The sequence below is a fragment of the Diprion similis genome, chromosome 10 (assembly GCF_021155765.1).
Source record: "Diprion similis isolate iyDipSimi1 chromosome 10, iyDipSimi1.1, whole genome shotgun sequence".
In the NCBI taxonomy this organism is placed as follows: Eukaryota; Metazoa; Arthropoda; class Insecta; order Hymenoptera; family Diprionidae; genus Diprion; species Diprion similis.
In genome coordinates, this window is record NC_060114.1 from 6706170 (window position 1) to 6718494 (window position 12325).

Here is a 12325-nt window from a genome sequence, read left to right on the forward strand (position 1 = left end):
AAAAATCGGATAAACTCATCCCCTAACCTCTCACGATCTTCATCTCTTCAGCAGCCTGCACAGTCTCCAAAATCTATCCATCAGCGAGCTGCGGAGTGATCCTAAAGGCGGTCCAGAAGGCGGCTCCGTGTCATGCGCGGAGCGTCCCAATTTCCATCTCGCTCCCGGATTGGCGGTCCCAATTCCACCGGCCCCCAATGGCGAGGCGTCTCTGGCCTCCAATGGGACTCTGGTATCCGGGGAAACCGGCCCGCCGTTGGAACTCTTCGTCCTCCGCGCATCAGGGCGAGGCGACGAGGGAAAACGGGCGTCTCCGAACCGCCCGCGGGACAGAAGCTTGAATTTGAACGGTCGCCCCGTCGGGAACGGCGACTCAGTCCCGCTGTGAACGCAGCAAGGAACGCACCAGACTCCTTCTGCCTTCCTCGTCCGCTTGGCCCGCTCGACCTCAGCAGGACCTGCCACCCCCGTTCGGTTATTTATTTTTGTTTATTTTATCCCAGTTGTTGTGCGCCTGTCGTCAGTGTCGTGAAGCCCCCTCTGTGATTGTGCGTAATTCGAACACCGCTGTTTTGGTTCCGAAGATTTTCAACCCCGAAGAACACTGTTTCCACTCAATTTCAGGGATAAAGTTAAATCTGTCAAAAATTTATGCAATATACCCTCGAGTGAATTGAACAACATAGTCGATAATCAGATCCGTAGTCTTTCGACGATGACTCGATCTTGAAGAACTCGGTGAATCGGTTTTAATCTCAGCTCGATCGCATAATACTGAGTAAATCTTCACCCTGAAGCTGAGCGACAGTGAACTGACATCGTGTTTGGCTATTGACACGTTTATTAGTGTCAGGTTGTTGGAATTCCGAGCTAATAAGTTTGTCCCGAAGAACAGTGACGGTAATTGCTGAAGAGGCTTTCGTAGCGTTATGTATTAGTGAATAAACATCGTGTTCGGTAATTGACACGACTTTCAGTGTCAGGGTGATCGAATACTGTTACAAGTCGACTTTTACCCTGAAGATCGGTATTGATAATTGCCGAAGAAGCTTCCGCAGCGCGATACAGTGAATAAACATATCGTGTTTGGTAATTCACAAGCCGATTTTTACTGTGAGGAATAGACGGTGATTCTCAAAGAGTTATAAAAACACCGTGTGGAGTATAATTTCGAGAAGATTCAGACCCCGAATAGGAAGCTGTGTGAGGAGTGAAGAGAAGTGAACAACCAGATGAAAGTGCGCTGTTGATGAAATACAGAGTAAATTCTAACCCCGAAGAAGATTGAGGACAACTCCTGGACAAACATCGTCTCCGAAAAAAAATCTGTAAACATTAAAGACAAGTGAATAGACAGTAGCAAAGTGCGGTATTAAAAATGTGCGTCTAACTAACTAACTAAATGCCGAGGAGTGAAATCCCACACCTCGAATAACAGGAACACATTCTCATTCGACAACGATGCTAATTACTCCGATAATTTAGTGTTCTCAAGGACCGAGCGAGGTTGAAAAAACCAAATCCCGAAGATGATGAACGCGTTCCTGGAGGGTGTGCCGTCGCACCCTCACCACCTCGCAAATCTCGGTATAAAACTCTCACCAGGTGGAACGTCGGATGGTTCGGGGGTCCAACCGGCGGCGGGTGAGGCCCCGCAGCAGCAGCACTTCCACCCCCAGAGCTACGGTCACCACGGTCACGGGGGGCCTGGTCACATGGGTCCGCACATGGGGCATCACATGGGTCATGCGGGGTACGCGGCTCGGGACTTCCTCCTGCGACGGGAGCACGACGCCTTCGGGGGTGCGACGAACCCAACGACGCCGGAAAGTGCGGGTTTGGGCCTCTTTCCGCCGCTGCATCACGACGCCGGGGCCCCAGCGATGCAGCAGTTCCCCCACCCTCACTCCCAGCACCCCTTGGCCGGTGGTCACTACGCCTCGCACTACCCCCAGGACTCGCGGCTGGCCCCGCACCACCAATATCTTGGTGGGCCTCACCTGCCCCCCGCGATCCACCACCAACAACATCCGGTCGCGCACGCCGTCCACCCCCACGGTGCCTTCCTGAGGTACATGCGTGGTGGCGCCGCCCAGCGGCAGGAGATGTCCTGCATGTGGGTAGACCAGGACGCTCCTGGGCCCCGGAAGCTTTGTGGCAAGCTCTTCAACTCCCTCCACGACATCGTCACTCACCTTACCGTCGAACACGTTGGAGGACCAGAGTGCACCACCCACGCCTGCTTCTGGCAGGGATGCTCCCGCAATGGAAGGGCCTTCAAGGCTAAGTACAAGCTCGTCAACCACATCAGGGTTCACACTGGAGAGAAACCGTTTTCTTGTCCTTTTCCTGGATGTGGGAAGGTATTCGCTAGGTCCGAGAATCTCAAGATTCACAAACGCACGCATACCGGTGAGTTGGCAACTCGGTTGCAGATTAAGTTTTTACGAAATGGCTATATCGTCGGGGTAAATTTTTCAACACTGTTTCAGAATCATTTCGATTTAGCTTCATAATTATACGTCTGTTTAACGCTGACATACGTTACGACCACCTGTATCTCGTAACCAAATTTCTTTGACTTGATCTATAAAGAAAGAAAATTTATCACAGTTTTTGTAGAGTAACGTGTTAGTCCAAAAGTTACTAGGTCGAAGATCGTGCAACGATCAGTTTTCAAGGATAACTTTCATCCATCGACGTTACGATGTACCTACTGGTCAAAGTCCAGTACACCGTTATCAAAATCGAAATTCGTTGAGTCACTCGAAGTTTTCATAGATGTTTCGTTACCTTACTGTTTATACTGACTTCAGTCTAGAGTTGAAAATTGATGTAACCAAACGGTGAGAAAATAAATCGCTATTTTTCAACTCGGTAATAACTTTGAAGAGCTGGGCAGAGTTTACGAAATGTGAATATGTGAGTGCTGTGTTTTGTGGGTTACTGAATAAACAAATGAGGTTAACAATTCTTGTGATCATACATCAAAATGTCTGGAGAATCATGAGGACAAAGTTTTGATTCGTTACCTTTGATGAAAAACTCTTGAGTCGTCTGCAGCTTTTGCTAAAACTTGAGTTTTTGATCAAGACTTTGGTTCATTAAAATTTGGCACGCCTTCAGCGCCTTCGGGATAATTTTGAACTTTCAGAAACTTCGCCAATGTTAACACGGGCACCTTAAAAATCGTTGTTTTTGTCCTTCTTCGGTTCGAAATTCAAACGATCCGCCGCCTTCGGGTCCGTCCAGCCCATTCTCGCTTTACGATGACAAGAATTTTTGGACGTTTTTTGATCGCGGCTAGCTTTTCGTTCGTCACGATGCTCGCCTCTTTTGGTCGGCAATTAAGAAATTACGTCGCCGTATATCCTCACGTTTTATGTCCTCCAAACTACTACAAACTACACGTCGCGTCTTCTTCTGGACATTGTATTTACATATTTAAGCCACGTCAAAGATACATACAACTTATCCAAGCTATTTCTTAGCTCTTTCTTAAATCAAAAATCGAAAAACTTCGATACTACGATACAATTTGATTATATAGTCCTTCGATTTTTATTTCAATTTTGCGCTCTCACATAAACGTTTGGTAAGTCTTAATCACTTTTGTTCGACCTCATGTGTGTTCGGTGTTGTGTAACAGATTATCATAAGTGAAGGCTCACTGAAAACATATCTATATACCTACATATAAACGATGAACGTGATATTCTGGTTCTTTTTATCAATAGCGAACCTTAAAAAAACGCGCAATATAATTATCAAACGCCATAAGTGATGTAGCATTCAATTTCTCAGCACGTGTCTGAAAATTCCAATGTTTATTAACGATCAAAAGTGATTGAAACAAAAAAGGCTGAAGAATTGATATTCATAATAGGTACCTAACCTATATGCGAAAGGCTTATGCAGTTGCTCACGTTGATCTGCGATTAATTAATATTCATATTTAATCATTAAATATCTCTCTCTCAAAAAAAAAAAAAAAGACAAAATGACAATCATAGTACTAATTTGTTTATCAATTAAAGAATGCTAAATATCAGCCAGTATTATGACAAAAAACATAATCTTTTATCGCTAGAATGAAACAGATGTTAATGTTTTAATCATGGAAAATGTGAACACCGATTTTAAACTACGTGAGTCACTACTTCAAGATAATTAATGTCGAAACAAAAATCACGGGGATCTTTATTTATTTTTCTAACCGAAAAACTAACGTCGTCATGCGTGGATATCTCGACTCTCCTTTTCTCGGTTCCGTCGGGTGACTAGCGACGTTGTTCAGGTAGCCGCTTCGCGGTGATACTTCACAATATTTTAGCATCAAGTTGCTCTTCATTGCAGTTGAACGTTTGTGTTGAAGAAATAAAATGATACAGGATATTTGAAATCATTCTTTATGTCTCTTTTCGAATTTTTCGTAAAGCCATCGAGTCCCAGGAAATGTTTTAAGACTAGTATAAAAAATTTGGTTAATATAATGTACAAAAATCTATAAAAAAATTTGCACAATGAAATTGTCTGGTTATAATTCAAACGAATGTTGATTTATATTTACCAATTCAAATTGTTTTTTTTTTTTTTTTTTTTTTTTTTTATCACTTCGATGCTGATTTACTTGATTAACATTTCCTTAAAATTAATTCCATTTTTCTTCACTTTCTCATATTGATTCTGATCGACTTGCGATTTGGATCGAATATTCTTGGCACTATTAGCTTAATATATCCACTGTTGACTGAAAGGTTGAACGCTTCAACAGACTTGTTGTTCAAAAGAAAACTGCCAGCATGACTATTGTATACATCAGTCGATGACCGCGTAATAATTCGAAAGTCAGTTTACAATGGTGATAAAAATCTGTACCGATTATTTATTGATGTGATTGTATTAATCATGCTGATCCGGATTTATATGGATGAGTAAACGCTGTGAGAAACATATTACGCGGAACTTTTTTCAGGTATTAACATTAGAGACTTTTCGGCGATTAACTCGACAGAGGAAATAATTAAAACTCGACAATTATAAGCTCTTGAATTCAAAATGCGAAGTATAATTAATCGTATGGCCTAGAATCAAAAACATTTTTTCCAAAAATGTTAGGTGTTGTTGTCTTTTTTCTCTAGAAGTTATTACAATATATATATATATATATTGAGCCGGATGTTTACAAAAATTTCAATACCGTCGCTCGTATATATTTATTTTGTAATTCAAATCTTGCTTCGAAGTCGACGAATTTCTCTCTAAAAATGATACCATTTGATATTGTATATTTTTTTTCTCGTCAGTTAGATTATGAATTTCGTTATTGGGTTATGTAACTCAATAGTTCATTTAAATTGTAGAATTAAAAAAAAAAAATACACACACATCGTTAGACAGCACATGATAATGGGTAAAATATTGTGAAAAAGAGATCGACCAAATCGATCCGAAACGATTTAGTTGGTTTAAAAAATTTGAAAACAATTCTTTGTTTACATATGCTAATCAAAGTTTGAAATCAAAAATTCCACTAATCGATTTGAAACATGCAGACGTTTGAGCCCTTAATATATCGTGATTTGTTTGAAAACACAAGAAGTATTTACATATCGTGTGTGTACAATTTCTACTCGCTTGAGTGATCGGCTGTCTACCTCGAAAATAAATAAACAAGAAAGTAGGCACAGCATACGCACACAAATAACGGGTTTTTGGGGAGTGGCTAATCGCCGAGCACAGAGTCTTGCAGCGCGGAACAAGGGGTGAATCGATTCGTGAGGATCGAGGGTTGTTTATGAATCTCAATTCGGGTGTACGTACATACATACATATACCTGCACATATTCATTTCCTTCGTTGTCCTGCGTGTTCTTCCTCCTCCTTTTTCACCGCCCCGTCGCATGATGTTGCGCAGCTTTCGATGATCCGTGCACCCCCTGCATAAATCCACCCCCTGAATTCTCGATCATGAAGCATCGAATAGGGTGAGGTTATAAACACCCGCCGAAGGTGTAGGTACTGTGCGTGACCCAGGAAAGGAAGATGCAGAGGCTCAGGAATAGTATATATATTGTGTAACAAGGAGACAAACTCGGTCTTTTCGAGCCGAGTGTTTGTTGCAATATGTATTCTGAGTCGTAGGTGAGCACGCATACGAGCCGAAGCCAAATAAAGTTAGGCGTTAGGCGTTTTTTTTTTACGAAGCACGAAATTGAGGTTAGGATCGCGTAATATCGGATTTGTTTGCACCGCGCATGCGCGCAGTACTGAAAAGGCCTCTTTTAACAAGCATGAGAGTGGAAAGTGGTATTTTCTCCACTCCGTGCATGCGCATTCACAGAATCACTCTACCGTCATAGAAACGGATACTTTGAGTACGAAAAACGCGTAAAACATGCCACGTTATATAAACAAAATTTTATCGACTATCTACGTGTATGGGCGATGCCTAATGGTTCATTATTGTAATTACACACCGATGTACCGTTAGACGCAATGTATTATTTATCTTTTTCTGTTTGTTTTTTTTCTTCTTTTTTCTTTTGCATAGCCCTATTTCCGCTTCTCATTTTTCTGTGACGGATGCGGTTGTGATTAAATATGATTAATTGTTATATTGTCAAGGCTTTCTTTCTTCTAGTGCTTTTTGTTAGTTGTTTGTTCTTATTTTTGAGGTTGAAGGAAAAGGCGGATGTGTTAAACTGGGTTTATTGTTTTATTTCCTCATTTTCTTCCTCTTCACCTTCTCGTCATTCTCTTCTGTACAATTGATCATTAGAAATTGTATACTGATTACAATCACCGCAATGCTCAATAAGACTTAATAATGTAATTCTGTATAAATTGAAGCGGCTTGAACAACCTTCTGCTTTTTCTATATACTGCATTGTCAAATTTGAATTTTCAAGACAGACCTTTATGCTATGTCAAAAAAATCGAAATTGCTATTTTCATTCAAATGGAAGGTGTTCTATGACGTTCCGGAACGTCTCGACAAATAAGATGAGTGAAAAAGTTATTTTGTAGATGTTTATTGCCAATTTTTAATCCAAGTCACATATACCGTCATTACAATTCGCTGCTTCTAACGCTTAGAGTAAAATAATGAAGATGAAACTAGCAGCCAGAGCTAGCAGCCAAACGTGTCAAACTGTTTGGAAATAGAAAAATGTAGTTCAGTTTTATTCTCGTAATTCTACAAAATTTTTCAAATTCAAGTAAGTGGGTTCAAAGTATGTCACAAAATTTTGATTTTCGGACTTGACTACGTCATTCGAATGAACATTAAAACGTTTGTTGCTAATTCTGGCTATTGGAGTCTCAGCCTTGTAATAAAATACTTGCAATTATCATTCATTTTATTAAATTCTTTTTTTATTCCCTATCCCATGCAACTATTCAAAATATCCATTTACTCTGCCTTCCGATAAAAAAGTTTACCACCATGCCTAAAATTCCGTGAACAATAAGAAGAAAGGAAAAATCTATCTCTTCGTCTCACTTTTTTTATTCAAAATGAATCCTCCCTCTCCCTCTCCAGTGTTTAGAAGGGCACAGAATTCTGGTGCTAGCGAAGCTGCACGCGCCCCTAAACGAATCTAATCCCCATAGATGGAGCAAGCGCGAGAACTAGCAACCCATTAAAGCAAAGTGATACTCGGGCTCTTACACACATGTGAGCACATAAATTCATAAACACACACACATGCGTACGAAAGAAACACAGGCGCAAATAAAAAAAGGCAACAAAAAACTACGAGGACGACGACATAGTTTCCTTCGCCCCATTTCGGCGCCGAATCGGGGGTTGGGTGCCGCCGCAACACGTCATCCGCTGCATATGTCGAACGAAGGGGGGAAAGGAGGGGTGGGATTGGTCGATTTGACAATGGGATTCACCCCAGCGTGTCTCCCATTGGTCCCAGGGATTCTTCGCTCGGGGTGCCGGAGCGAATACTGCGCTGGAGATGATCCTGATAGGGGATGAGCGGCCCCTTAGACCGGCCACCCTTACGACGGACCGACGGCCACGGGGGTGTGAGAATGAGCGTTAACCGGAGGCTCGGCTATACTGTTTTGCCCCGTCAACGGGCACGCCGATCCCGGATCATCCTTAAAGAGGGAGCCAAAGAGAGGGACGATTTTTATGCTTCATTCTACGTGCGGACACAGAGTGTTCCGTTTTCATTGAAATGGTGCGAGAGCGTTCATTGATTATATAGCATTGATATTCCGCGCATGTAGCGGTGTTGATGTATCAATTTTTGTCCTTCTTTTTTCTTGTAATATCAGCGGATTGCATAAATTGACGGAAAAAAGTTTCTTTATAATTGCCAAACGCTGAGTGTAAGAATATTTATCCAATTTTTCAACGCAAAGTTCTAATCTCACTGTGAAGTATGTCTAGCATGGCTGGTGTTCTTCGCGAATGAATCTATCCGAGGCTTTGTAACTGAGGAAAAAAAATTTTCCTTCACTTGAAACGAGAGTTCAAATGAAGTGTAAGTCGCATCCTTTATTTTAAGCTTTGTTCAAAGTCTCTAGCTCACGCCGTTCCCGAGTTACAGTCTATCAAAAAATGCTAGATATTTGAACCCGAAATATATTTCAAGCATCTCCTGATTGTTCGTAACTTACAATTTAGCGTAAAATGAATCCTTCATTCCGAGCATGGTTTTGAATCTCCAGCTCATTCCGTTCAGGAATTATGATCGATCAAAACATGCTAGTTAAATACATTTTCGCTGTAATTATCCAGCATTTTTTGTTGAACGATAACTCGTGAACGGAGTATGCTAGACACTCAAAACAAAGCGGAAAATGTAGCTTGAGATTCCCGCTACATTTTTTCCCCATAGCGAATACCTATAACCTTTAACCTGACCGAAGTGCCATTACCGTCGCGTACGTCGTAACCGGTACATATATGTATAGGTACAGTATGCACCTAAGATATTTGAACGCGCAATATCCTGAGGCTGAGTGGAGGCTTGTGTTCACCGCGGGGTGCCAAGTGCGCGGTTTTTACTCTCAAGACGGGTTTCAGGGGGTTGAGAAAAGGGAAAATATAACAATAACAACAGTGCTAATCACACACTTTACGCAGATTATAAAAAAATTCGTTCAAAAATTTCAGTGTCGAGCTAATCAATGAGTGCATATAGAATTCTGGATTCCATTTTTCTTTTTAACAACAAAGGATCGGAAAACTGGGAAACAGTTATTTTTATCCGATCATGCTAGCCGAGGATTCTCATTTTGGAATCTGTTGAATGAGAATTGAGGTTAAAATGCGCTTAATACTCCGAGTATCGAAGAGATGTGCAGGGTAGGCGGATATATAAAATACATGTAGGTGGAGCTACAATCGATGCGTACATTTTTATAACCACGTTATAGGTTTATAACCTCTTCGCGCTACCAGATCGTTTTCGCGCTGCATTTTTGCTCCGCTGCGCGCTCTGATGCACTTCCAGTAGGCATTAAAAATCGGCGTCGCACTGCCGTCGTAAATTATTTTTCATGTACAACCAACTCCTACGCAAATACTGCCAGCATATCCGTATTCGTGTGGCCGCAGTAAGAAGGATAAAAAATCAACTATTCGTTATAAAGTAGTGAAGTAAGAAAGAAAGAATAGATTCAAACTCCGTTAATGAGTGGGTCATTTTAATCTAAGTAGTTAGTAGTTTATTCTTATTCTTTATATTTCCGTTCGACATTCCATCGAGTATATTTTCAACTTTCGTATATACTTTGGAAATGAAATGAAAATAAAAATTCTAATAGGTACATATATTACGGAATCTTTCCTGCAGAATTATGTACATACAATATACATACATCTACATATGTATTCATGTGAGTATATCTGGTAGGCGTCAGGCTGTCTACTAAAATGGTGCCTGAGGCGAAATACTAACGCAAACTCGTTGTGGGACGGGAAGCCCCAGTCTAATGTTGAGGCCCTTGAATATAAGGTTGCAGCATTTCTACTCGGGTTAAAAGAGACTGCGAGCCGAGATACTGTGCTACACTGACCCCGCAGGGCTTCGACATCTTCATCGAGATCCCAATTAGGACCGCAGTCGAAGTCCAATTTAATTACATCATGATACTCGCTCACTCCCTTAGCTAGAAAAACCCCGGAAGGGTTTCAACTAATTTCTCGGCTTTAAGACGGGAGAGGAAAAAGTAATGAGGAGAAAATTATTGGGGAGAGGAAACTAGACTATGGAGTAAAGAGAGAATAATGAACTGTAATGGCTGATTTTTTACCCTTTTTGGTTGAAAATACTTAATTATTATATTAGTACTCAATTTTTCTATTTATTGATTTTCTCAAGATGTTAAAGATTTTCAGACCTTCGTAATGATCGTGTTAATTGTGATTCAGGTATAGAAAAATTCTCTGTTGTTTTCAAGTATCGAAGCATTCGAGTATTTAGTATATCTGAATACATTAACCCGAGCATATTTTCTCCCTTCCTAGTATCAAAGTATAAAAATATTTAGTATCAGCAGGTCTGTTATAGTATTTGAAGATTTAGTATCACTAAAGTATTTTCTAGTATCCAAACTCGAAAAATCTAGTATTGTAACGATAAATTTGATTAAAAAAAATCTTACCTCTTTTCAGATCAAAATATTTCACCTGAAGAATTTAGTATTATAATTCCGTGTGATACTTCGATCCTGAAAAAATGTTCCAAGTTTATACTTCACCGTAATAAGTAGTAAAAGTAAAAGTATCACGTGTCGTACCTACTCTAATTATGCCGTAAATGCGCTGTCAGTCCGAAGACGTGAGTGAAAAAACGTACCTAAGATCAAGATGAAAAAAATAAACAAACGAGACGAGGGTGAAATAGCTGCGGGAATATAAATAAAACGTGATAAAAAATAAATATGAGAAAATAAAAACATGGTAATTATAGTTTTATTCGAGTAGTAAGATATTTTCAAATGATAATTCGAATAGAAGCAAAAAGAAAAGAAAAAAGAAAACGAAGTTGCTACAAAGCGGCTTTTTATCACGCATGTATGTACCTTGCACACACATACCTATACACAGCATACGCGTGCATATAGGGTTCCGGAAATGAGGTGTTGATACAGTTAATGGCGCGTCACGTTTACCGTCAATGAACTGACAGTTTGTGACAGCTGGGTTGTTGGCTGACTGCACAATCGCGTTGACGCAACAACGCGGCGATGCGGTATAAAATCGGTTGGGAACCGTCTTAATGCTGAAACGTGAGACTGTGATAACAGCCGAAAGTCAAACTTCTTCTCTGGTAAATAAAATGAAAAAATCAAGTGTATATAGGAAGGGTTGAAATGCAGCAAAATAAGCGCTGGCAAATTTGAACACCGATTTTCAGTTACCATTTTCAATTTTATCGAAACAATATGCGTTCTTTAACCATCGAATTTTCCAAAAATTTAACTCACTTTGCGATTATAGTTGCAACCGTTTGAAAAATGTTTTTTATACTTTTTTCTTTTTTTTTGAATAGACGTTAGAAAATCTTGTTGACACGAAAAAACTATTTTTATTTCCTAAAATTATTTTCCGAAAGATTATCAGAGAATTTTTTAAACCAGTGTTATAAACAGGTGAATATTTGAAAAAATAATTCAACAAACATGTATCGAAGATTCCAGCGAATAATTTTTGGATCTTAACTGTGTTAAGGTGCGGCACTTAGGGTCTTAGAAGTAGCAGTATCTATAGGTTTTTGTATGTGTACTTGAAACGTAACTTGCGGTAACTACGTAGAGACGTAAACTGCCAGAAGAGATAGTTTACTTGAAAGTGACGAGCTGTACCCAGCGTAGCATGGATATTATAAGCGGTCGTGGTTTCAACCGCGGCGATATCTCGTTCACCGGATAATAACCAGAAATGTTTGGTTTTTTAGTTGCCAGTATTTTTCCGAGCTTTTCCGACCGGCTAAGAGCTCTGTAGATATTTATATACCCTACCTACACCCGGACCAAACCCGCGTCACCCGTGATTCGTTGAAAAAAAATCTTGCTCAACATCTTCATTAGCTTACTTTTTACACCAATTGATGTAGTTATAGATATTTTCAAAGTATAAACACACAGCGCAAGACGAAGCGCTAACATTTTTCTTAAACACTTTTACTAATTGACTCTGAAAAGTTTTTTTTTTCACATTTGATATTCATATCTTTATTTATTAGGAAAGATATTATTTAAGTACATTTGTTACTGCTTTTCACTTACAAAAGCTTTCCATGAGTCATTTAATGTCTCGAAAGTTCCGCGTTGAAATTTTATTAACTTTCAGAAT

At 40.0% G+C, this 12325-nt stretch overlaps 1 protein-coding gene across 1 annotated transcript in view; it reads left to right on the forward strand.

Annotated features, from left to right (window-relative positions):
- Positions 1–1474: 1474 nt before the first annotated feature.
- The window catches only part of LOC124411478 (pair-rule protein odd-paired-like), a 28334-nt gene continuing 17483 nt past the window's right edge, over positions 1475–12325 (forward strand). The window contains exon 1 of the mRNA XM_046890591.1: positions 1475–2412. Coding sequence (XP_046746547.1) covers positions 1530–2412 — 883 coding nt within the window. The 5' untranslated portion in view covers positions 1475–1529. The remainder of the gene's footprint in view (positions 2413–12325) is intronic.